The 27,965-nt window shown below is 41.8% G+C and overlaps 1 protein-coding gene across 3 annotated transcripts in view; it reads right to left on the bottom strand.

The window, feature by feature from the left end:
• The window catches only part of Elovl7 (ELOVL fatty acid elongase 7), a 70,111-nt gene that overhangs the window by 12,162 nt on the left and 29,984 nt on the right, over window positions 1-27,965 (bottom strand). For 2 of the 3 annotated variants that reach the window (XM_085676726.2, XM_085676727.2), the window contains exons 2-5: window positions 12,342-12,473; window positions 5,267-5,457; window positions 1,925-2,005; window positions 985-1,041 (exon numbers count right to left, since the gene is read on the bottom strand). In XM_085676726.2, the coding sequence (XP_085532852.2) occupies window positions 985-1,041; window positions 1,925-2,005; window positions 5,267-5,457; window positions 12,342-12,405 (393 nt within the window). In that variant the 5' untranslated portion in view covers window positions 12,406-12,473. Of the gene's footprint in view, window positions 1-984; window positions 1,042-1,924; window positions 2,006-5,266; window positions 5,458-12,341; window positions 12,474-27,965 lie in introns of those variants that run through there. The other variant, XM_048442989.3, reaches the window with a different exon arrangement.

Raw genomic sequence — 27,965 nt, 5'->3', positions numbered from 1 at the left:
AGGAAGTTCAAGCATCATTTGTGCCTCACAAGTCCTCCTTGGTTTTTGTTTTGCTTTGTTTTTCCTCTTTTCTTTCCTTTCCTCTTCTTTTCTTTCTAAAGATAGGACAGGGCTATGTAGCCCAGGCTGGCCTCCAACTTGTGGTCCCACCTCAGCCTCCTGAATGCAGTCTTCTCTCTAGGCAATTTTAATGCATGCTAAAATTCGAGAAGCCCTGGATTTTAACTCCTCCAAAGTCCCTCCTCAACCTAACGCTTTACGATTAATCAACTAAGAGTGAAAAGTGTTGACATTTCTTCTGATCAACAGTGTGGTGATGTGTGTTCCAGACATACTTCTCAGCAAAGACAGCATAGATTTCCTGTGTAAGCAGGAAACCAAAACTCTGGCTTTCCACTTCAGAGTCCACAAACCCCTGGGCCCAAAGGCTCAAGGTCCAAAGCTGACCCTCACGAGGACCCAAAGCAGGGAGAACTAGGACCCAGCAACTAGAGATAGCAGTTGTGTTCCTCAAATTACTGTCACGTCACAGATAATATCACATTTTGCTATGAGCTTATGAACTGTGATGCTTATGTGTCTTACAGAGCATGGCAGACACCGTGCTTTGGTGTAACGCAATAGGGTCCCTGCTCTGCTTTCTGAACTGCTTCATAAAGAGCTGTCATCGTCTACACCAAGGTGCCCAGTTCTACAGAGAAAGTGGCCATTAACCCGTTTGTCATAGTCAGGTAATACCTACATGTTTGGAAGAACGCAGTTAAAGGTTGTGACGCGCTGGAAAGCAAGCTTTCCAAACACACAGGTAAGTACAGGAAAAGGGGATCCAAGTAGGCTAGCCAGGGGAGGGGAGATGAGCAAAGGGATCCTAGTAGGCTAGCTAGCGGAGGAGAGATGAGCAAAGGCATGTGACAGCAGCACTAGCATGTTTATTGTTTCAGGGAGACAGGGAGCAGTTGCTGAACGTGTGGACCACATACTCACAGTGTCTAGCAGCTCAATAAATTTGGAGAAGTAATAAAGCCAGCAGGTGTGTACCATCTGTGGAAATAGGCACAGAGAAGAATTTATTTATCCAGTATTTAATACGGAAGAAATATTTACTTAAAATGGTCTTAGAAACACATAACAAAATTTGCCACCCTAGTCAACTTTTTAAGGTATAGTTTGGCGGCTTTGATTTCATTTCTGTCCCTCTACAACTGTTACACATCCACCCACAGAACTCCTTCATGCTGAAAAGGTGAAATAATGCTCGTTCAGAAATGATTCCCCGTTTCCCTCTTCTTTTCAGTTCGGCCGTCATTCTACCCTCTGTCCTATGCATTTGACTATTTTGGGTACCACACACAAGCTGGGTCATGTGGTGTTTGTCCTTTTGTGACAAATATACTATGTTAGCACAGTGTCCTCAAGACTCATACAAACTGTAGCTTTTACAGACTGAAAAATATTCTGTTCTTTGTCTGTCTGTGTGTGTGTGTGTGTGTGTGTGTGTATGGAGGAAACATTTTGTTTAGCCATTTGCCATCCATGAACACTTGGACTGCTTTTACATTTTGGTCATCGTCAATAATGGTATTGTGGTCATGTGTATACAGACACCTATTTGAGTCCCGAACTTTAACCCTTTAGGAATATTGCCAGAAGTGAAATTGCTAGATCTTATGAAAATTCTATTTCTCATCTTTCAGAAATCAGGTAAGTTTTAAAACTCAAGACATTTAAACAGAACTAACAGTCATTTTATAGAATTTATACAGCATACTTGTTTTAATTCTTTCTTATAATTTTAGCTTCCCCTCAATTAATATAATCTGATAATCGAGTCATTCACTCATTCTGAATTCATATTCAATATTGCAGAGTCCAAGGGATTTTCACAATGGCATTAAATACCAGATTTTCCCAAAGAGGAACTTACCCTCATGGCTCTGGGTGACTGAGAATAGTCAACAATGTCACATCGAAACGAATAGCCTGTCCCCCAGCCGGACATCACAAACTGGAAGAAAAACATGCATGGTGAAGACAACGCACTTGCTAACAGCACAACAAAGGTGGTTTTGACTGCACCTTGCTGCATGACCAGCTGAGCAAGCAGGCAACGCAGGGGAAGAGGCAGCGAGAACCAGGACAAACTGAACACGCTGCAGGCAGAAGCTTGGCACCAGGCATTCTAAAAGCCACAAACGCACACGCTACTTATATGAACTGCATTCTGACTACTTTGCCCTTTCCTTAGGAGGATTCCTTTAACACAGCGAAGGACAAAACTCTGGGAGTGTTTTGCTTAATTAGCAAGTATTTCCTATGTCCACCACATATGTGTGTGCTCATGTACTTAAGGGAGAGTGCCTGGCTCTGTTTCCTCTGATCATTTCAAATCTTCCCAATTAATCAGTAAGTGTTGAACAAACCAAAACCTGGCCATGTGCCAAAAGGGTGACCATGGCCTCTGTGCTCTTCCTACCCGTAGCTGGTAAGTACACTATGAGATGGCAGTGCCTGGCTCTGGTGCTCTCCTCCTTTAATATAAAAACCAGCCACATACAGGTCTGATACCAGTTGCACTTTGAATTCACAAGACAAATAAGGGAAGACAATGCTCGTTACTAACTGGAGCATAAGCTGGCAGGCGGTCATTCCAGCACACCCACAAAATGACCTTCTACTGGTGTTAAAAATAAAAGCCTATTGTTGATAAGTCTGAATTGTAATTCAAAGATCATATTGACATTCTTTTAGTTTGATGGTGGGAAGATCTTTTAAAACAGTAGCTACAAATGAAAGCCAAGTGCTTGATTTTAGTTAATACATATATATCGTGGTTGGGCTGATTTCGGGTAGGGACAATAACATCCCCCCCTCCCCGTTTACTGTGACTCTTATCTGTGTTAGGATAAGGGGCGAGCTAGTCACCAATTTAAATAAATAGCTCTTGGGGCGAGAGCAGTGGTTCTCAACCTTCCCAATGCTGTGACCCTTTAATACAGTTCCTCATGTTGTGGTGACCCCCAACCACAAAATTATCTCATTGCTACTTCATAGCTATAATTTTGTTACTGTTAGGAATCATAATGTAAATATCTGATATGCAATTCCTGTGAAAAGGTCTTTTGACCCCCAAAGGGGTGAGGACCCACAGGTTGAGAAACAAAGGGGTAGTGCATGGCATCAGAGGAAATGAGTCTAAGCATGACAGAAATGGCATTGTTCACTGACTCGAAGATTCTGAGAAACAGAATTCACTGTTTTTGTCACATTCCGTTGTTACTTTGAAAAGATCTGTTGACTTGAATTTTTCAGGCATTTTAAAACCATGAATTGCATATCCTATACTTTTCTGAGTCTTAATGTTCAAGATCTCATAGGCTTTCCAGAGCTTATACTGCCTTATCTTGCAGAGTAAGTGTGAGGACAGAGAGAGGGGATAGATTTTAAACACCTTAGTTAAATTTGTTCTTTCTACTTTCCCCTTCCTTGTGTATATTAAAATATCATCTTGACTGATTTCTGATGATGGGTACTTGTTATCATAACCCTTAGGAGCCTGAGACAAGAGTCGTTAAGTCTGAGATTAGCCTGGGCTGCATAGCAAAACTCAGTCTCCAAAAATAAACATACATAGTGCCTGATGTGTACCTAGCTCCCTCCATCACAAGAAGACAGCCGGCTTTCTTCAGTACGGCATTGTACTCTTCCTCTTGCTCACTTTTGGCCAAACAAGCCTGGCGGAGGCATTTACTTTGAAAACCCGACCAGATCTTGCTCCGTACCATAAAGTGTACCTGTGCTATGCTGTTGTCAACAAAGAGTACACATCTTAGTTAAAGTTAAAAGTGTGTGTTCAGGATGGACTAACATTTCCCTGATGCTGCGTTTAAGGACACACCAATAGCCTGTGGAGGTTTTGACAGCTATCCCTCTCTCCCGGGCTAGTAAAGAAAATATTAATGGTTTGTGTTCAGCAGGCAGTACATTCAGAAATTATAACTCAAAGGTTCGTGAAGACAGAAATTCTCTGATTCCGATATTTTTTTTAACCTTCTTTTATGATGCAATTGACAAAGCAGGAGCCAAAGCTAACTGGTTACTACTGTTTGGGGTCATCACAAACAGTGACACTGTCAAATACAGAACCTGAGAATACCAGAACATTCTGGAACCCGAGAGAAAAACTAGGTCAATCCTGTCGTTACAACCTAAAAGACCTGAGGCCTAGAGAAAAAGTAACATGGTCAAAATGAGGCAGCCTGGGTTCCTAGCTGCTCTTAATCTCTCTTGAATGTATAATCCCTCTCTGAACATATGAGCAGCCTGTTCACAGTCTAGAGGACGGAAGAGTAGTGGCCTGTGGGTAAAAGGCAAGAGCAAAGACGAGACAAGCAGCAGAATGAAGCTAGACTTGAGAGCGGCCTTGTGGAGAAAGGGGGAGCAGAGATTTTAGGTGATTGGACCAGGTCATCTGCAGCAGGAGTGAGGCTGGTGTTACAGGGGCCAGCAAGGCCAGCAAGGCTCCTCTTAGACCCCAGGTCTGAGCAAGCGCAGGTACGCTAGAAAGAAAATAAACAGAAGGAGGAAGACAGCCGGGGTTGGAAATACACCAAAGAACTCTGGAGAAGCAGGTATGTGAGGACAGCTGAGACATGTGAATGGCAGAGGCAGGGAGCAAATCCACAATCTGCCTGAGTTCTGGAAGCTTCCTATATCTTTCACAAGGGACAGGACTTTACAGCCTACGACTCCATGGGAGTCCATGTTCTTCTTTGCCTCAAATCCTCTAAAACCTAGACAGACGGTCATTGTCGAGCTCACCAAGCAGAGTAACCACAAGTTCCCACCGGGATGGGACAGACTGTTACCAGGACGAGAGCTCTAGAGTCAACTGGACCCATCGTCTTCCAGGCCTAGCCCTGCACTTACCGGCCATCACTCTGAGTTCAGGAGTTATTTCTCTGAGCATGAGCTTCCTCAAAACTAACCTTTATCATGTGCGAATCTCTGAGCTAAGTGTTATTTTTTTTTTCTCACTATCCATGATAGAAACTATCCTGAGATCCTTGGGTTTAGTAGTTTATCTAGACAGTACAATTTTGGTATTTCTGTTGCTCTTAACACCTGCTTAGTTTCTAAGTTCTTCAATTCTCAAAATAAAATAAAAATTAAAAAGAGGGGATGTTCCATAGTCATAACAAAAACATACTGACATATACACAAAAGACTCAGGCAAACTTTTCCCATTAGGAATACTGAAGACACTTGCCTCATAACACATATACACAGAAAACAGTACTATGAAAAAATTGTACGTTATCATCGCTTTCCTGAGTTCAAAGGGCTTCCGATTCTCCATGAGCTTTGGTCCCAGAGATGTGACAAAATAGACATAGAGCCCCAGGATGATGGTTTGTGGCAGAGGCGAGGACATGAGGAGCCAGTCTTCAACTCTTGGATCTAAGAGAAAGATAACAGGTAAGTCCACAGCCACTTAACCCCGAGACAACAGACAGCAACCTGTATCCCAGTGCTGACAGCGCACCACTGAACACTCCCGAACATCCTTATCCTTAGGAAGGGTGACAGGAGAAATCCCTAGGAACAGTAAGGCTGTCATCATCTTTCAATCTCAAAGGGCAGGAGGTATTTGTTACCAGAACCTGAGGGAGAATCTCTGAAAAAGCCCTTCTGGAGGAACCATGCTATGGATTGAATTCTGCATCCTCTTCGAAGTCATGTGTTAAACCTGGGGTGGTGGGGCCAACATGGGATCCCAGCACTCAAGAAATGGAGACAAGAGAATCAGAAGTTCAAAGTCATCCATGGCTACACACCAAGTTTGAGGTCAATCTCAAAAAAGAGTAAAAGAAATAAAAACAGTGTGTTGAAATCTTAGCCCATAATGTGATGGAAGCAAGAACTTTTCACCAAATAGAGATAGTATCACGAAAGGGACCCCAAGAAGCGCTCCTGCTATCAAGGCAAGATAACAGTGACCTGGGAGAGCATTCGCCAGAGCCACACAGTACTGTACTGTGGTCTCAGATACAATTTCTCCAAGCTCTAAGCAGTGGGTATAAGCAGATCTAGAGGAGATGCTTCGCTATCTGCGACCACGATTGACATTCAGAAAATTTCCACCCTACACAGGCATGGTGGTGCACTCCTGTAATGACAGCAATTGGGAGGTGGCAACAAGAGGTCAGGAGTTCAAGGCCAGCCTGGGATAAAGAGACTCCCCCATCTCAAACATATTTTTTTCATCCTGATAGTCTTTTGCATTTAAAATTGTGTTTGTATTTGCTGCTTAGTCATTCTCTTGGCTTCCTAACAAAACTGACATACTTTCTCAGGTATTATATCGTAGAACCACAAGACTGAAAAGGATGGTGTCAATATCTAACTGTCTAAAGTATATGTCCTAGGTGTCCAAAGTGTGAGCCAGTAAGTCTGCTATTTTGAACCAAATAAAACAGGTAATGACCTTACAACCACATAAACGTAAGTTGATCCAGTTCTTGCTGGCTCCAGGCTAGCAGGATTGTGGCATTTCAAAATTGCAATTAAAAACCAACTGTGGTCCATTCTATAATTTCAAGCACTTGGGGTGTAATTTGACCAAGTGACCTCATGAAGCCAGAGTGGTACAGAGGAAAGTAACCACGGGCAGCTTCCGAGAGCATCTGACTCGGTTCAGCATAGAACATCACCTTCCTTACCGGGAAAGAGGACCTGGAGCACGCATCCCCGTCCTTCTCAATCACCAACAAGAAAGCCTGTAACCAATAAACCTTAGCACCCCTGTAGGTCGCTCCAAACCTCTTCACTAGAACCACATGACTGTCCACTCATCAGCCTCACTTTCAGTGCTGGAGATGTTCCATGCCGCAGGTGACTGTTCAGGACTTTAGCCAGTAAAGGTGACTTAGCCTGTTCTCAAGCGGGTCTCACTCAGAAATGCCAGCACATGCCCTCGTCTCAAACAAGCAAAGCAAGCCGAAGAGTAAACAGTCAACTCAAAAACCAACGCCAGATGTTCAGGATTCGATCTTCTTATCTGGCTGTTCTTTCAGAGGACCCAGGTTTAATTCCTAGCACCCACAAAGCAGCCTCACAATCACCGACAACTCCAGTAAGTCATTCTCCAGCCTCGTAACAATGCCAAGTTTTCTACAACAGGATTTCTGGCCATCACTGGCAATCACACTAGGGACCTGAACACCACAAGGGGAGTTTCAGAACGTCAAAGTGTATCACAGACCTGGGAATCAAGGCACGGAATGAGAGCTGATCAGTCTTAAATGAATTCCGTCCCCTGCAGGTCAATGCAAACCTTAATGCATGAATGTCATAAAGCCAATGTCTAGCTTTTTATTGTTTTATTAATATGTCTAGCTTTTATTCCTAATATAATAAAGACTAATGAAACCAGCACTAAAGGAAGAGCCCTGGAGAGCTGCAGTCGCCTTAACAGCTTGGCTAAAATATGGGAGGCTTCTGGTTTCTTCTTCACAGGCAATGGCAAAAGCTTTGGCTGTTGTTCGTCACCTCCAAATACGGTTTTCAAACAAAAATGCTTAAGTGTCAGTAAAGGTACTTCTTCATCAGAGATATCTTTTGTTTTATTCTTTCACTGACTTGGCAAGGGAAGAAAAATCAAATGACATCATCCTCCTGTTCCTCCTCTGTTAGCAACAGAAAGAAAACAAGCCAAGAAAAGCAGGCTAGGCTAGCTCGGGAAGACCAAGAAAATCATTTCCAAATAAATCCTTTCTTCCTGTGATTGAACTTTTACAGCACACACCTTTTCTTAAAGCCCCGTAGACTTTCAAGTTCTACAAGTAAAAAGTTATTATGGGAAAAGCTTGTTTACTTCGTTCAATGTTATTTTCAAAAAATAAAATAACAAAGAAATTTTTAAAGTGTATGTTTGCGTGTACAAAGGAACACACATTTGTGTGTTCATGTGAGGAGGCCAGAGGTGAACCTCGGGGTCATTCATGAGAAATGATCCATTTGGTTTTTCTGTGATTTGGCTAGGCTGGCTAGCCAGGAAATCTGGGGATCCCCTGTTCCTGCTTCCCAGAGCTGGGATTCTAGGCATGGGCCGCCATTCCGGGCTTTTCACATGGACGTCAGTGAGTAGACACAGGTCTTCATGGTCGCACCACACACAATTTGTACGCACTGAGCTGTTTCTTTACCTGCCCTTTTTATACCAGGCTCTGAAAATTGTAGTACAGCAAAATTCTAGAGGCAGACAGTCAGTGCCGTGACCCCGTCCTTCTCTCTGGCCCTTTATGCCATCTTAGGTAACTGACTCAACCTCACTGAGTGTGAATTGGGCATAAAACGAGTATTTCACAGAAACTTGGGTGAAGTTTGCAAAGAGCATACACACTTAGTAAGCTTGCTATTGTCATTACAGTAGATCTCAAATCTTTAATCATGGCTGAATCACCTCTGTAGTATTTAAAAGTTCAATATTCCCCCACCAAAAAAAAATAACCTTAATCCAATTGAATCAGAGTCCTAAGTGGTGGGTAATGGGCATATAAGCTTTTAAAATCCAGCCATAAAAAAATGACAAAGGACTTAATTTTTCAAAAGAAGAAACACAAGTGATCAACGAATGCACAACATCACTAATTAGCAGGAAGATACAAATCAGTACCAGAACACGACATCACCTACCACTTGTAGGGCTGCAGCATCAAACAAACAAAGCTAATGAGTACTGCTGGAGACAGGGGGGAGGGGGAACCCTGTGCACTCACGATGAGACCTTAAATGAGTCCAGCCGCTAGGAAAAACCACATGGAGACCCCATTAAAACCTAAAAGTAGAATGATCGTAAGTCCAGCAATCTCATTTCTGGAAACTGTTGCGGCTACCAACTGTCAGAACCACTGCGGTGTTAGTCACAACAGCCGACGTGTGAGATCTACTCGGTGGTTCCTCATCAGATGGATAGAGAGAACAGTGGAAGTGGGGTATCATTTGGTCTCTCAAAAGAAGGAAAGCATGTCCCCTGCAACCTCTCTGTAAGTGGGACAATACTTTGTTATGTTAATTGAAACAAGTTGGACTCAGAAAGCAATACCCAGTCTTATACATAAAATAAAGGGTGTTAAGGCTCTGGACAGACAACAAGGAGAGAGATATGTTGGGTACAAATTTTTGTTTGTTTTGTTTTGTTGAGACAGGGTTTCTCTGTAGCTTTGGAGCCTGTACTAGAACTGGCTCTGTAGACCAGACTGGCCTTGAACTCACAGACATTCACTGGCCTCTGCCTCCCGAGTGCTGGGATTAAAGGCATGCACCACCAAAACCCAGCTAAGACAGGTTCTTAAGCATCACATACTACATCAAAGAGTACACATTTTAAAATTCTAAATATCAACAGAATGAAGAAGCTGAAAGGGAAGGGAGACTCATTCCACATCTCCTTTCTGATATACCAAGAGTTCAGAGAGGCAGGGGACCCGCTCATCCTCCATATTCTTGCAAAGCAAAGCAAGCTTGCACTACCTGAAAGTGAGCACTTCCATTCAAACACACATAGAGCTGCTTTTGTATTTCTCCTGAAATCAAAATGCTACTATAGTATGATTTTAGAATCTAGCATTCCTTATCAAAGAATTGCGATAAATTCCCTTACATATTAAGCTGCCAAAAAAACAACAACAAAAACAAAAAACAAAAAACAAAAAAACTGTGGCCGTGGAATTTTCCACATGAGATAATCAGGCATGACCACCACTTCTGCAGAGATCAGAAAACTAGCAACAGTCAGTTCTCCCAAGGCCACGCAGGATTAGGGCCAAAGCCAAGAATACCCTTGAAATTCTTGGCTCTTGCTTGTGTATTCAGCTCTTCCCAGGGTACGAAAAGCAACACTAATGCCACTCCAGATCAATACCACACTAAATACAAGAAGAACTCCCCTGCTGCGCTGGACAGCCTTTTCACAAAGTTGTACATCCTGATACAAATCCTTTTAACTCTGCTAGACCTTGACAAGAAAAAGAAAAAGAAAAAGAAAAAGAAAAAAAGAACTCAAGTGATTTGTTACCTTAAAAGTATCTAACATAATTTGTAACATCTCGATCTATTTGTGTCAGGACACTTCCCCGGTAACAGAATATTTTCTCACATCTTCTGCAGTCCCTGACAGGTGCTATTCCCACCCTTGTTTTGCACACACACACACACACACACACAAAGAATTTGTTCAAGGTCACCTAGTTAGTCTCGGGGAAGAGAGGGGCCTGAGTTCCGGCTATTCTTTTTCCTCCTCCCATAGCCTTTCCTCTCCTAAGACTTCAATGAATATTAATTCTGAAGTGTGAGATTTACCTTCACTGTGCCTCTTCCCTCTCTCTTCTTGCCTGCTCCATTTGCATGGTTTCTCCTTATTTTTGACCCCCTAGAATCCTTTGCTACTCCTTTTTTTGACCGAATATTCCTCACTTTTTTGATGGAAGTGCTTCTAACAAAAGGTAAAGAGTTGGTCCACAGATAAAGGTAGAAGCAGCATTCTGGCATAGTTTGTATTAAAATAGTTTGTACTTTCTCCACCATCTGAGTCCCCTTGGCTCTTGTTAAGGTTAAATTAAGATAAGGTTTACCTGAAATTCTTAGGTTCTTGCATTGAGGACAGTGAATAATAAGGTTTGGATGGCACAGGATCTATTTTTCCAAAAAACTCTATTCTACAATCTGTTGTCAGGGCTGGCGAGTTTGGCCAGAAGGTAAGTTGCTTGCTGTCCAAGCCCAATGACCTGAGTTCCATCCCTAGAAGTCACACGAAAGTGTATGGAGAGAACCAACTCCACGAAGTTGTCCTCTTACTGTTACATGTACAATTGTGGTGATATATACATGCAATAATCTTTTAAATTAAATCTAGATCGCCTCAGGTTCCAGGTTCAAATAGTGAGAATTGAGTAAGCGATGTACATCTCTCCTTTGAAATGCAACATTGAATGTTTACATTCAACATTGAATTTGTAGCAATCACTATAAATCAATGGGGAAAGACGATCTCTAAAGAAACTGGTACTTTTTCTGAACCCAGCAACTTGAAACTTTCAGGAAAAGGATTAGATAATAGAGAAAAATCTACTCTATTAGCCCTAACAGAGTCGAGCTTGTTTGTCCTTGGTATTCTTGAGGGACAAAATTATTGGATAAACTTTAGAGACGTAGCATTGCCCTTTAGCAGAATGAGGAGAAAGATGTTGTCCATGAAAGAGTGTCTATGCTGAAATCATTGTAAACTAAGATGCAGCTTCACATGTACTAGGTACATGATGAATTTATGGTTTACTCCAAAGCGATTCTAGTCGTGACTATGTGAAACTTAATAATTACAAATAATGAAATGCTAGAACACTAAACATAATTTAAAAAACAAGAGTTCTAGGGTGATTCTTTCTTTTTTCTTTCTTTATCAACTCACAGTGACTTTGGGAAGGTCACATCTCTGGGTTTCAATTTCTTCAGCTCTAAAACGAGACATTAGTTTTGCTGGTATCTCAGGTCTATCTAAGTTCTAAGGCATTCTGATTCCTTTTATCTTAAAAAATTGCACCTTTGTTTTAATTTTTAAGACTTTTATAGTTTTTTAAACAATAGTACACTGACAAAAACTCATTGTCAGTGAGTTTCAAAACTCACTGACAGACAAAGGACAATCACTCATGAGACCGGGTGGAGCTCAGTTGGAGAGCACACACTCAGCAGGTACAAAGGCATGACCCTGACCACAGTCCCCACCAGCAGACCAAATGACCAAACTGTCATTCACCTTCTGTGGAGAGGTTCAACTCTCCACAGAAGAAACACACTCAATGCTCATGCATGGCTTCCGTTTACTTATTTTAAACTTTGGTGACACAAAATGTTCCAAAGGACCATTTCTATTTTTATTGTTCCCTGCTCTTCCTGCATCACCTCTCGGGGGGCAAGGGCAGTTCTTTCATTCCAGAATCAGCTTGGACTGAACTTCTGTCGGCAGCGTCTATGATTTCCCTCTAGAACATTAGAGTACTGACCCTCCAAAACCATTTTTAAGGGCTACTGGGTTGAGATGTGCCCTCACATATCACCCAGGGCTCTCCTGAGGATAATTCAGTGTCTCCACTACTATGAATGTCATCACGAACATATATGCAGGTTTAGCTATAATGGAACCCTGGGTACAGCTTCTTGGTTAACTAGTAATAAAGGAGTATGAAGTTGTCAAGTCTCTTATTTTGTTCCAAATAAATCCTATTAATGTGGGAATTTGATAAAAAAGGAAAGATGAACTTCAACTGGAAAATCTCATTACTCACCAGCATCTTTGATCCAATTATCGTAAAAACGCACAGTTCTCGATGTAAGATCACTGAACGCCATTTTCCACAAGATTAACTGGCTCTTTTAATGGATTCTTCAGTAAAACAAGGCAGAAATGAGCTTATGATCTATAAATGCAAATAAAAATAAGCTTTTAGTAATACAATATTTAAAATGCTAAAACTTTAATAGGAACTGGCAGGGCAACAAACTCTTACAGAAGGGAAATGCATTAGTGAACCATAAGAAATGCTGACGCAGTCACAGACGCTTGAGACTTTCCATTCTTCTTGAGAGACTGGCAGCCTCGCTGAAGAAGGCTGGCATTCCGTGGATATGATGCAAAAGGAAGACAAGAGTCTAGGAAATCTTATAGGAACATCTCCCTTTCGTGAGGAGGATGAGGGTCAGGGGTAGGCTGTATCACCATGGCAAGGCTGTGATGAATGTCCAGAGTGAGAGAAGAGACCCAAACCTTCAGAGACATGTGCTGATCCGGGCCTTGGGGTCACCTTCAGACCTGATAAAGCCTTCTTTGTGAAAATTTTTGAAAATATTTTTATTTTTTTAACTAAATGTACATGTGCCATTTAAGTGTGAGCGTCAGTGGAAACCAGAGGTGTGGAATCCCTTGTGGCTGGAGTTACAGGCAACTGTGAGCCACTGACATGGGTGCTGGGAACTGAATTCAGGCTTCTCCAAAAACAATATACTCTCAGCCACCGAGTCAGCTCTCCAGTCCCTTAAGTTTTTAAAATATAGAGGTTCTCAGTATTCCTACAGTATTTTTATTAATCATTAAAATAACACCTAGTAATTAAAAAAATAGCGGCATGAGTCAGAAGGCGTGGAGGAAGACCAATAAGAATCAAGGAAAGGAGCTCTATTATTTCAAATGGGCAGGCAAGCATTGTAGAAAAGAGAACTCTTCTGAGGAAGACGGCCAGTGAAGGGAACCAGGCCTGCTGCATGTTATAAGGCGCAATCCATCCCCAGGAACTCAAGCAGTAAGGCACTGTCACACTGACAAATCAATGGGACACCCAGAAACATGTCCAATACGTTTGAGAATTGAAGAGTGCATGTCAGTGATCCTGAGAGGTATTCTTTCCCACACTTTAAGATCGCTAAAATTAAGGTACAACTTACAAACGGTAGATGTGTCCTGAGTCAAAGGCGAAGTGAATCAAAGTCACATAGCAAGAAGATTGGTCCTGTCCCAGAGGTGGATCATACAGCAACGTAAATGTGCTCGATGCTACTGGACTTGGTTGAAAAAAAAAAAAACTGCATGCTGTTGGTTTTGTGACACTAACAAAGAGATCCTCTAAGTTTACATCAGGAAGGTTGGTTTTCTCCTAGCACTATAAAACAAAGTTATTTCATCTGTATAACTGCAGAAACAAAATAAGGCATGCATGCAGCATGCTGACACAGGTGTCGTCTCGGTGGACATTGAATTCCTAACAGTCACTCAACAAATGATGTTGATGCAGCTAGATAGGCATCCGGGAACAAAACAACCGCAATCAAAAGCTCCCTGAATCCAAAGTTAACAGACAAGCTCTTCCTCCGAATGGTTGGAAACTCCAGATGACAACCCTGAAACTGTACAGCCTCGCCACAGGAAAGGCCTCCTAAGACCCAAACTCTAGAAGCCAAAAGAGACCAACAAGTCAACTATCAAAAATGAGGAGATGGAGAAAGTGCTGCCGGTACAGAGGGCTGGAGGAGTGTGGGGAATACAAAGGAAATGGCGGCCGGGCCGGGCTGCTGAGAAAGAATCAGGAGAGCCAGCAGTCAGAACTGCGCAGTGGGTGTGCACGGCCTTCCCACTTCCAGGTGACGGTGTTGCGACAGTCCCAGTTTGGGTTCTGGAAGATCAGATGGAATCTCTGCTCCCACTGTCTTGGCAAAGGAATGCGTCTGGAAGGCTTCGAGAGAAATTTCCACCCAGATGCTAATCTGTGTGTTTCGTGTGTTGTACTGTGGGCTGGAACAAGCTTTCCTCTCTGCATTAGCATAATGAAAACTCTGAAGAGTTCTGTACAGAAAAGATCTGGGGGCTTCAACTTGTTACTTCCCAAAGATTTGGAAAGATCTGAAGCTTAGAGTGAGAGGCAACTCCAACAGGCCCCAACATGTTTAGAGCAGTATTTCTCCAACATGACAGTACTGACAATTTCGGTCAAACACGTCTTAGTCATAGAGAATTCCCCTGAGCATTGGGAGCTATGTGAGACAACCTGGCTTGACAATCTATCTGCTAGATGCCAGGAACCCCTGCTTTATGGTTGAGGCAAGCAAATACGTGGATAGCAGTTATCAAATGTCCCCTGGTGGGCAAAAATGTCCACGGTTTGAAGTAATTATTCAGATCACTATCCGGCATGCCTTCACCAGACCTCAGCAGCTTGCCTCAGAGCAAGCACTTGGCAGACACATGCTTATTTTAGTGGAGAGTTGTTCAAAATAATATATGAGTTTTTCTGTACAGATTAGCTTCAATTTTTTTTTCAGAAATTTATTTAAATGGCTTCATGAGAGGAATTTTTTTTTGTCTACCTCCAAATTCAAATGCATACAAAATTAATAGCTTGTTTTCTTTCTAAATTAATGGACCAGACTGGGTCATACTCTATTAGTGGGGTGAGGGCGGGGAGAGATGGACTGAGCTCGGCGATGAAGCAGCTTAGTGCTGACACTTTCCGTCTTTGATTTATAAGTTGAGAGCAATCCTCAGGATTAATCCTCCAGTCTTTAAGGCTACGGCAATACTTATTAGAACACCTACCGCCTAGAGACTACTTTTGAGGTCATATATTTCAGCAAATGTTTAAAGTGTTTTGTCTTTATCTTCCATTATAAATTTTAACTAAAAGCAAATTAATTCAGGAAGAATAGAATAGACTCCATTATTTCTAAAATTATTTCAAATGTTCAAATTCATTAATTAGCAGAAAAGCACACGTGCTTCAGTCTGTACACACTTATTTACACATGTGTAATTACCATGTATAAGCCTATACATACACAAGTAAAAATATGTGTCCCCTAGACCTAACTTGCCAGTTTACTCACAGTAACACTATTTCTCCTTAGTATATTTCTTAATCCTTTTCCTCCCATTTTTTGTCATTTACTCAGTAGACTGGGCATGCACATTGCCTGTAAATAAAACAGAACAGCAGAAAGCCAAAAAAAAAAAAGCTTTATTCTACCTTTTGGGTTATAAAAGTGTATGCACTTGGTCATACTGAAGAATCCAAGGCATAGACAAGAGGCTTCCGTGTCTCCTGAAACAGATGTGTATGTTTCAGGCTTGCAATGAGAAGAGAGGAAAGCAATTGAAAAAGATCTCAAAGAGGTACCAGTAGAATGAGCTGGACCTCAGAGTATAAGGGTCAGACACGATTGCCCAAGTAGAGCTAGGGTAGGGGTTAGGAGCCATAGATGGCCATAGAGGTCCTTTTGTTCTAATGCGGTGTTGGAGCAACAGAAAGCCCCCTGCATGCCTTCAATAGGCAGAAGAGTACTGTAGAAGAGCTGCAATGAAGAAGTCATACACATAGAAATAATGTCTATCACTTCCCGGACCTGCAGGAATAGTTGGCAACCACTCAAGGGGTCCTGGATGTTTAGGAGACAGTTATGTAGACAGAAAACCTGGAGAACTAAAAGGCTCCTCACTAATAGGAGTGGCCAGTTAGCTAAGTTGGTCAGAGCATGGTGTTAATAAAATGTGTTTACAGTTATTTTATATGTATGGGTGCTTTGTCTACATGTATGTTTGTATACCAGAGTATGTACCTGGTGTTTATGAAGGCCAGACGAGGGTGTTTTATCCCCTGGAACTGAAGTTACAGATAGATGTAAGCTACCATGCAGGTCCTGGGAAGTGAACCTGGGTCCTCCGTAAGAGTAGCCAGCACTCTTGAACACTAATCAATATCTCCAGCCCTGTAGGATGCTAATAAAGGCTTCCCCTGCCCCATTACCTCGATCCTGCATATGTTCTTGTAACTTGCTTGGGATTTCAGGAAAGATGCTTACGTGACAGATTTCTATCACCCTCAACAAACACAAATTAAGTGACAGAAAAATAAAATTGCGTTCTTACATCAGACAAAATGGACTTTAAATTAAAGTTGTTGTGAGACATGGTCGTTATAAATGGGTGAAGAAGATAAAGGGGTCAAGTTCATCAAAAAGATGTAAAAAGGGCTGAGTAGGACACAGTACTTATTTAGCACACATGACAGCCTGGGTTCCATGTCCAGTACCACACAAGAGAGAGACAGAGGAAGAAAGAATAAATATATATATGCAAACAACATCCCAGCATCTAAATACACAAAGCAAATATCAACAGATTTAAAAAGAGAGATAGATGGGCATACAAAAATAACAGAAGATTCCAGTCTATCATTTTCAATAACATTATCAATCATCCTGACAGAAAATGAATTAGAAACAAGAGACTTTGTAACCAATAGCACAATGCACACTGTTCTCAGGCAAACAATATCCTTCAGGGTAGAAAATGTGCAGAGTTACAGTACAAGAGTAAGAAATTTAAGAAAACTGAAACCATATCCAGTCTCTTCCAACCACAATGTGAGGAACCTAGACAACATCAACAGAAGGAAAAGCAGAAGATTCACAAATATGTAGAAAGAATACAGCCTACTCCGGAACAAAGAATAGGTCCAAAGAAAATAAAAATGGAATTAAAAAGTATCATGAGACAAACGAAGACAGAAACACAGCAAAATGGTGGGATATAGCAATTCGAAGAGGAAAGTTCTTATGCTCTGAATGTGACACGCCCCCCACAGGCCCATACATTTGATCAGGTGATCCCGAACATCACGCTGTTTTAGAGGCTGTGAAATCTTTGTGGGTGGGGTCTAGTTGGAAGGACTGGATCACCAGGAGGCACTCTCTCTGCTTCATGACTGCCCACATAAGAGCTAATCAATCAGGGGAACTGTGGTCCTTGGAATCACCTACCACCAAGTCACGATGGACCGGACTCCATTACGAGCCAAAACAAACCTCCTTAAGTTGTGTTGCCAGATATTTGCTCACAGCCATGAGAAAAGCGCCTTTTGTTGTTACAGATGCCTGCATTTGAAGCAAAGAATGACTTCCAACAAATTGTAGCATTAGTAATTAAAGAAAAAGAGATTGCAAGTCTGTGAGGCAGTAGGAAAAGGCATGGAAAGAAGAGAGGAGGAAGGGGAAGAGGTGGAAATCATGTCAATTCAGTATTCATATATGAAATTCCCAACAAAAGTTAAAAATATCCTAATGTTCTACATCAAGGAACTAATGAGGCCCAAAGTCTTCAAGAGAAAATAAGGAAAGGGAGGAAGGATGAATGTGGGATCAGGGAAGGATATATTTCAACTAAGGGAGTCATATTAGAGTTTACAGGAAACTTGATTATATATGGGATCCCAGGTCCAAGGAGAGATCCCCAGATTGTTCTCTGGACAGAGGAGGGGGTGCCTGAACCGGCCTTGGCCCGTGACCATACTGATGAATATTTTGCTTATCACCATAGATCCCTCATCTGGCGTTGGATGACGATACAGATGGAGGCCCGCGTTGGAGCACGGAACTGAGCCCCCCAAGATCCAAATGGAAGGAAGAAAATGACGAAGGACTGCGAGGGATACTATCACCCACTGATACAAGGGGTCGGATCTAATGAGAGTTTACCAAGGCCAGATGGACCGTGACTGAACGAGCATGTGATCCAACCAGATTCTCTGAATGTGGCCGGATTTTCTGAATGTGGCTGGCCTGCAGTCTTACTGAGAAGCCATTGACAATGACACTGGGACTGGTTTCCTCTGCATATACTGGATTTTTGGGATCCAGTCTGTTTGGATGCTCACCTTCCTGGACCTGGAGGGAGGGGGGAGGAACTTGGACTTCCCACAGGGCAGGAGACCCTGACTGCCCTTGGGGACAAAGAGGGAGGAGAAGAGGGAGGGGGGGAGTGGGAGGGCGTTGGGAGGAGGGGCGTAAATGGAAACTCTTTATAATTAATAAAATTACTTTCAAAAAAAAAATAAAATAAAAAAAAATTAAAAAACAAAAAAAAAGAGAAAATAAGGAAGAGAACCTTGGAAATCAATGGAATGTCTATACGTGAACAACAAAATACAATGATACAATGAGAAGTAGAAAACAAGTTTCATGAAAAGTTAAAAAAAAAAACCTTTAGCTAAAGACAAAAGTCAAATAAATGAACCCAAACCAGCAAAGAGGCATTACAACAGATATCAAGTAAATATAAAGGGATAGGTCAGTGCAACTTTTGTGTCTTCTACATCTCATAGGCCAGTGATTCCTGGACATGAATGAAATTCGGAATTCCTAAAACAGAGATTGGCTACAGTTGGTGTTTGGGGAAATTCCAATGACCAAGGTAGAAACGTTTTCTTAACGCTATACACATGATTTTCAGACAGGGCACCACCCACAACATCTGAAACAGCCATAACAATACACGGCAGGGTTCAAGGACTAAAAGTCACCTGGCTGTGGAAGGCATTGGAATCAGGGTGGAAAAGGAGGCGTGGCTGATTCTGGCCAAGGTTAATCTGATGAGTCAAAAGAATTTGTGTGAGAAATGAGATCTGAGGGCAGCACCTGAGTCAGCACCCGTATCTCCGGTGGGAGGAAACGAGCCCCTTATTTTGGGGGGTAAAATGTGAGGGCCTCAAGTACTCATGAGAGAAAAATCATGACTCCACCTCAGTTCTTAGTGCATTACAGAAAACTAGATCCTAAGTGCTGCTGTTTGGGCAACCAAACAAAACCCCAATAAAGTCAAATATCAAGGAAGAAATTCAATACCTAACTTTTTGGTTTTTCAAATGAAAGTGCCACTGAGTCAAGGAAGATTATTAGCTAGAAGTAACAGAGGAATCAACTGGACATAACTTAACCCATGAAGGGATCTGATCTTCACAGGACAAGACATCCAAATACGGGGCAGAAAAGATCTCGTGAGCTGTAAAACATCTGATTTGTTGCTTTCAATGGAAAAGACAGTGATAGCCATTCCTTGAGAATAGTAAGATGGGCTCTTTCTCCCTCCCCCTCTCCTTCCTTCCCTCTTTCTTTCCCTCTCTTCCTTCTTTCTTTTACAGGGTCTCCCTATGTAGCTGACTCTGAGTCCCTGCTCCTCCTGACCCACTCCAGTTTCCTACTGCTGGGATTATAAGCGAGAACCATACCCAACTGGTATTTCCTCTTAGGGGTTTCAAAACCCTCTGCATGTTCTCCAAGAAGACTCAAATGACCCTTTGCATAAGTCTTACAGGTCAGCTTCTTGCCGAGGACCAGACCAGGTTTAGTGATGCATGCTGGACTCCTAGCACTTGGGAGGCTGAGACACCAGGATACAAGTTTGAGGCTAGACTGTGCTGCTTAGGGAGACTCTCTCTCACACATACACAAACACATACGCATGCACGTACACACACACAAACACACAAGCATGCATGTGCGTACACACATGCATATATATATATATATATATATATATATATATATATATATATATACACACACACACACAGCCTCAGGGAAAATGCAGGGTCCTGAAAAATGGAAGAGTGGTTAGCCCACAAGGATAGAGGAGAGGTTAGTTTAAGAGAAACAACGTAGAACATAACTGTAGCTTGGAGGATTGCCCTGGCAGGGCACGTTCGGATGTGAACCAAAGCGCCAAAGCCAGAGCCCACCCAAGTGTCTGTTACCCTTCTTGCCTGGAGTATGTTCCTGACAAAGGGATTTTGATTTGGGTTTAAACAAAGCGTGATAAATAAGTTAGTAAGTAAAACATGCAAATAAGTTAAAGAAACTCTGTAGCACCATATAAGGCTTTCCAGCGAGTTTTATGTATCCTCTGTTTATAATTATCTGTGCCCCAGTCTCTCTGGAACAGATGCCACACTATAAATCTATAAACACAGGGTGGTACAACACTTGTAATTGTCATTATACGAGTGCCATGAGCTGAAACTGTTCCACCTGAAATCAAGCCTACAAGAATACGATGGGTGTTTCCTACCCCCCCCCCCAACAGCAACGACACAGAATACCCACCTACTAGTGTGGTAGGAACATCTCGGGCCTGCCTCTCCAAAGGAAAGGCTGGAATTTCCATACCAATCAGGATTTAAAGCAAATATGTTTTCCAGTCTTTGCTCTATTCTTTCACCCCAATTTTACTGCCTCCTTCTCCCTTATCTGAAGAACTTGATCTCTAAGAGAAATTAACATATATATATGACCCACCAGACTAATTCAGATCAAGTTTCTGTCTGACTCAAGATCTATGCCCAACCATGACTTGAATCTGAGAAATGAGACAGACACATTGGCTTCAGTGTTCTTCACCTTAGGGCGCTCATGTGACAACTTGTTAGATATGGAGGAGGCCTAGACACCAGGGTATTCACAAACAATGCCACTAGAAAATGGAATGTTTGTGGACACTTTGGCACAGTACTAAATAGTGTGCTGTTCGCTGTTTTCTGGGAACTCATGATAACAGAAGGCCCTCCCTTATAGGAAATAGGAGACTTCATCTCTGCTCCCAACTCAGCTTTCTGTAACTGGGGAGAGACGAGGCAAATTGGGACCTGTTCAAATCGCCAGTGGGTGTAAGCTCAGTGCTGGACACTGCACAGACAGGGTTCCTTTTCTACAGGTAGTTTCAATGTGTAAAGATTTTCTAGAAATGGAATGAGCAAAGTTTGAAAATGTAAAAATATCCTAAAATCCTGTGCCCCTTGGGACCAATTGGACGGGTTTATCAGAAGACACGATAATTACTTGTTACTACAAAGACAGATTCAATCTTATTTACCATCTACTGCTAGCGCTAAAATCTCAAATTAACCAGGTGCTCAGTAAACGGCTACCAGATGAACTGTAAAAATCCTGTAACCTTAGGAAAAATAAGACAAGGTAAGAAGGGATACCCACAACAGCTGTTTTCAGATGAAGGCAAAACTGCTCTCCCGTTCATTTCCCCTTCAGACAGAGTAATCTCTGAACATCTATTTTCACATTAAAAAAAAAATACCATGCTGAACGCAATCTTCTTTTTAAACTATGATTCCTAAACTTAATCAACCTTCGATCTGCCAGGGAAAGACATCTACTTAGGTTTCTATGGTGCAAAGGTGGGTCATGTGAAGAGTTCATAGAGATCATGAAAGGCCTTGAGGGTGTGCCACACCTGCCGCACCTGACCCAGAAGGAAGACGTGTTAAAGGAGATGACATACGATCTGAGCCTTGAGAGTAAGAATTCGATAGATTAAAAAAAAAATGTTCACACCTGAGAGAAAGGGGAGAGGAAGACTCTGCAAGCAGACAGATCTCCAGAGGGTGGGGAGACCACTTACTCAACCAATATTTGTACGTTATATACCAAGCACTATTATAGTGCTAAAGATATAGTGGACAACCAAGCAAAATTCTGACCACAGAGTGTTATAGAAAAGCCTAAGTCTGTTTGTGGACTAGCTGTTAGTACCCTGGTAATGCACAAGGTTAAGGAGTGGAGACAGAGAGAGATCAGGACAGGAAAGGAACACTCCAGTGGCACTTACTTGACTATGGAGGAAGCAAAGGCAGCCAGGCTGAACAATTTTATTACCTTTAATTCTGTTGACAATGAGAAGTCATCACAGGTTTTTCAAGTTGGGAAATTGTCCATCAATGAAAGATTTGGAGAGATTAACTGGGTGGTGGGATCCAGGGCTGGGAAACTGAGGGTGTGGTTTAGAAGCAGGACAAAACTATTCTGCAGGGTGGCATCCTATTGGGAAAGATACAGTGCCGAGGCCCTTCCTCTGCAATGCATTCCTGGGCTAGCCAGTCAGGGAGAGAATCCCTGTAATAGTAATCCTCGTCTAAGACAACCCATACTTCACACTATTGCAAATTCTTGCTTATTAATATTTATCTGTTCCATTTATCAAGAGAGAAGAGCCTATACCTTGGAATCTTTGGATTCCCAGCGCCCAGACTGATACCTAGAATGCAGAAGAAAATGTCTGTGGTATGACTGAATAACTAAATGTTGTATGTTAAATTATGATCCCTTAAAATTAGTATGTTAGATCCTAGTCCCCAGTACTGAGGAATGTGAACTCATTGGGACAGAGGGTCTTTATAGATCAGGTTAAAGATGAAGTCACAAGATGGTGCAGCAAGTAAATACAGTTGCTGCTTAACCTCATGATCAGAGTTCAAGTACCAGGGCCCACATGATAGATGAAAAAAAAACAATTTCTATAAGTTGTCCTCTGCCCTATGGCACACACACACATGCACACACACACACACACACACACACACACACACACACACACACTGCCCCAATAAGTACACAAATAATAAAGTCAGTAGGATGGGTCCTAATCTAATATGACCACTATCTTTAAAGAAGGGGGAAATCCAGGCATGGATAAACACCCAGGGTAAATGAAATATGAACATAAAAAAGGACATCTCCAAGCCAAGGCAAAGAGCTAGATCCCTCCCTTGGCAGCCTTCAGATGGAACATACCCTTATATCCCCTTAGTTTCTGACTTCTAATCTTCAGAACTATGAGCTAATACTTTTTTGTCATTTAAACCACTCAGCAGGTGGGACTTTGCTATAGCAGCCCTAACAAATGAATGTACCAAGTATCTAGATATGTTCATTGGACTTAAAGAAAAATCCAGTATCAGAAGCTAGGATGAAAGCCGTGCTTAATTATGGCAAGAGGTAATAATTAACATGGGAGCAGTGCAAATCTCTTGAGAAATGCCATAGGAGGGGACCTGGCAATGGATGGCACCTCGGGAAACACCCATGTTTAAGAAACAGGAAGAGAAGCCAGGGACAAATACAAGGAAGCAGCCATCGAAAGCTGTAGGATAGCATCTCAGAGTGACTCCAAACACCGAAGAATGAAAAAAAAAAATAAATGATTCAAACAACAACGAAAACCACGAAATTTCACAGAAACAATTAAACAAGGGAAATCCCCAAATAAACATTGTAAATCCTAGGAAATCCATGGCTGAAGAATGGTTCCGGACCTGACTGGTGTTTCCAACAAGCCAGGGTCATAACACGATCCAGCCTCTCCTTTTGCTGGGGAAGCAGAAGAACCCAGCGCGCCTCTTAACAGGCTGGATGCTGAGGAGGAGAGTGAAGGGATAACCCTCATGGAGCAGGGATCCACTTCTGGTGATGGGAGCGACACGTACTTGTTGGACAGGAACAGGTGCCTCACAGCTGCTCTCTGAGGAGGGATAAGTCTTGATATTAACACTTAATGCTTCCTCAAAAATGAGAACTCCCAAGGGCAGTCATGCGTATCTGAGTCCCAGTGACTCCAGGGCCTGAAACAGAAGGACCGCTAGGCTTCAGGAGCCCAAGGCCACCTGAAGACCAGACCTCTTAAAACTAAAAGAGATTTTAAAAAGTATTTATATATTCAGAGCCTGGGGGTATAGCTCAACAATCTCACCTAGAATGTATAAGCTCTTAAGGGATGAGGCAGGAAAGAGGAGAGAAAATTTCTATTTAGATACTGTCTTGACTGTATCTCTTTCCTCCATCTCTCAAAGCACCTTTAGGAAGGTTGCTACACAAGCTTCTTTAGGCCTATTTTCCCACCCAGTGATCTCTTTCTGTGCTAAATCCATCAACATAACACTTCACTAAGGCTTTTACCTACCAAAATGGTTACCCACAGCCACCTGACTCTATCAACCAAATAAATTAAAAAGCCTAGTTACTACAGTTGGCTAGACACTGGAAAGAAAATTATTTAATCTTTAATTGGAGTAAGAGGGTAAATTGAAACTTAAAATGCATTAGGCTTTCCTAAAATGGATTCGGTCCTCCAGGTGATGGTGGCACACGCTTTTAATCCCAGCGCTTGGGAGGCAGAGGCAGGAGGAGCTCTGAGTTCAAGGACAGCCTGGTCTACAGAGTGAGTTCCAGGACCGTCAGAACTACATAGTGAGACCCTGTATAAGAATAAAAGAAAGAAAGAAAAAAAGAAAGGAAGGAAGGAAGAAAAAGAGAGAGAAAGAGAGAAGAGGGAGGGAGGGAGGAAAGTGGGAGGGCGGGAGGGAAGAAAGAAGGAAAGAAGAAAAGAAGAAAGAAAGAGAGAGAGGAAGAAAGAAAGAAAGAAGAAAGAAAGAAAGAAAGAAAGAAAGAAAGAAAGAAAGAAAGAAAGAAAGAAAAATTTAAGTATAAACTGAGAATCTCAGCCCTCAAACTACAGCTAAGTGAGGAGGGAAAGTAGGGTCCAAATGGAACGACAGAGCATCTGTACAGTAAGGAGATGGTGTAACCAGAACAATCCAGAGACCCACAAGATTAAAATAAGAAAAATTTCACAAATAGACTCTGGGGGAGGGGGTAAAGCAAGGACATTAAACAGACAAAGAACCAACCAATGGCATGCAGCTGTAATCCCTGCACTTGGAAATCTGAGGCAGAAGGATCTTTAGTTTGAATCGAGCCTGGGCTGCATAGTAGAGTTACATGGCCCTGCCTGATAGTCTGCATAAAATACATACATACACACACACACACACACACACACACACACACACACACACAAAGAGAGAGAGCGAGAGAGACAGAGACAGAGACAGACGGAAGAAAGAGATAGAGAACCCAATCCAAGGCAAAATTCAGTGTGACTAAAGCAATGAAATTCTCTAAGTACTTGGAATCAAAAACATGTATCCATAAATTAATTTTAAAGAATAAAATGGAATGGTGAACACAGAAATAATGTAACAATTTAAGGAACAAAGCATCACTATTGCATTAAAAAGAAATTAGAAGCAGAGTGTTCATGGCTAAAAAGTGATTCCCTGGTGAAGAAGGCAGTGAAGTAGCCAAGTGAAACCAACAAACATAAAACATCCTCTAAAGGCTCCAAAGATGGCAAGAAAATCCAATACAACGAGGAATGGTCTTTCCAAAGTGCAGAATTCAACAAAAAGAAAAGAAGCCTTGTTCAAATACATAATAAAAATTTACTTTACATACTGAGAAAGTTACTGATATACAACAATTACAAGATAAACCATGACTGATAAACTAAATGAGTAGAGAAAAAAATGTATGCATCTATGAAAAAAAATCAAAGATTTAAATAAGTAGAAAACTATACCATGTTCATTGGGAAACCCAATATTATTAGGATATCAATTTCATGCATCTATGAAAAAAAATCAAAGATTTAAATAAGTAGAAAACTATACCATGTTCATTGGGAAACCCAATATTATTAGGATATCAATTGTCAAGCCAGGTGTGATGGTGCAGAATTCAGAAGCCTGAGACACAAGAATGAATATTCTTTCTCACAAAAGTAAAAAATACCAATTATCCTCAAGTTGATAGAACAGTCATGATCAAAATCCCATACACTGAGCATATTGCCTAATAATCTTACTCCTAGGTCGTAACTGAAGAGAAATGAACACTTATAATAACACAAAAAGACCTGAATATAATTTTTATTGTAACTTTATTCATAATCAGCCTGTGGTAGTTTGAAAGAAAATGACCCTCAAGGGAATGACACTATTAGGAAGCATGGCCTTGTTGGAGGAAGTGTGTCACTGTAGGGGCGGGCTTTGAGGTCTCTTTTTCTCAAGTCTCACTCAGTGTGACAGTCAGTCAACTTCCTATTGCCTCTGAGTCAAGATGTAAGGACTGTCAGCTCCAGCACCATGCCTGCCTGTCATGATGATGACAAAGAGCTGAACCCCTGAAACTGTAAGAGAGTCACCCCAATTAAATGTTTTCCTTTACAAAAGCTGCCATGATCATGGTGTCTCTTCACAGCAATGAAAACCCAAACTAAGACACACCCCAAACTGAAACCACTTGAATGTTCCTCAGTGTGTAGACAGACAGACAAAGCATAGTAGATCCAATCTAGGGAACACTACCCAACAATGAAAGAAAATGTTGGCATCTGGGGGGGGGAAGCAGGAGAGTCCTGAGAGTAACCTGGTGCAGGGACTGGAAGGCAACTGTTACCCTGAAAAAATGCTTGCACTGTTGGGGCCCCTTACAGTCCGTCAACTTAAATCAGAACAATTTTGAAGGATTTGCACCCAATGCTTAGCTCAGTTGACCTCTGGGGTCTTCCCATTTTACATTGTGTTTCACAAGACATTTGTAGGGAGATAGGAGAGGCAGGTGGTAAAGGAAGAGATTTCTCTCAAGCACAAAGGCATCCTGAACACCCTGAACAGACTAGGAGCAACTGAGTTGCACAGGTGTGTTTGCGTGCGTGCGTGCATGCCTATGATGAACGCTCTGCTTTTACTGGTGGTAAAAGCAAACTAGGAAAATGAAAGGGGATTCTCCACTGAGTTTCTGGCCACAGGTGCCCATTATGAACCATGACAAAGTCCAATTTCAGTACCATTGCTCAACCTATCACCATCTGGGTTCCTAGAATGAATTCATGCTTCATTTGTTTAGAAATTCAAAGTATGACAGGCATTTTATTTTCTAGACAAGCTCCGAACATTGATTTACTTAGCCCTTAACATATCTAGAGGTTCTGATTTACAGAAACAGACCTTCAGTAAAACAGAAGGAAGAAGGCTGGAGCCATGACTCAGTGGGTAAGAGCACTGGTTGTTCTTCCAGAGGACCCCGGGTTCAATTCCCAGGATCCACATGGAGGTTCACAAACACTTATGACTCCATTTCCAGGGATTCCAGTGCCCTCTTTAAATTTCCTTGGGCACCAGGCATGTACATGGCACACATACATCCATGCAGGCAGAATAGCTATGTACACGAAATAAAATAAATGAGAACAGAGACAGAATGAAAGAGAGGCTACTTTTCTTAGAGCCCCCAGATCATTTTCTTAGGGCTATCATATACTCTGAGATTTTGGTTTACCTAATATTCATGATCCTTTCCTTCGATTCTTGATAAAAGGCATATTTTCAGGGTTTCATTTGTCTACACTTGGGGAAATACTGCATTATGATTTCAGTTTGGAGTTGGATTTTTGGGGGGGTATTATTCCTATTTTTTTAAAAAGATGGCATGAAACACAAATGGACGTTAAGTGGAGTATTTAAGAAAATGAAATAAAGTATTTCTTATATTATGTTTTTTGTTTTGTTTTTTTTGTTTTGTTTTGGTTTTTTTTGTTTTGTTTTGTTTTTGAGACAGGGTTTCTCTATAGCTTTGGAGCCTGTCCTGGAACTAGCTCTGTAGACCAGGCTGGCCTCGAACTCACAGAGATCCACTTGCCTCTGCCTCCTGAGTGCTGGGATTAAAGGCATGCATAGCCACTGTATGGCTAAGTATTTCCTATATTATAAAGGTCAATATGGGAGGGCTTACAAGAGTAGCTTGGTCTAGCCTAGGGTAATACCAATTGGCTTCTTTCTTAACCCTAAACACATACCTTTGCTTTCCGTTGATAGGTAAAAACCCTAACAGTGGACTCTCATGCTGAATGGGGCCCCCTCAGTATAGTATGGTGAGTTCATCCATTTTTTAAAGGCTTTTCAGACAAG

The sequence above is a fragment of the Myodes glareolus genome, chromosome 15 (assembly GCF_982192425.1).
Source record: "Myodes glareolus chromosome 15, mMyoGla1.1, whole genome shotgun sequence".
NCBI lineage: Eukaryota > Metazoa > Chordata > Mammalia > Rodentia > Cricetidae > Myodes > Myodes glareolus.
This window is presented reverse-complemented; position numbering and strand designations above follow the sequence as displayed.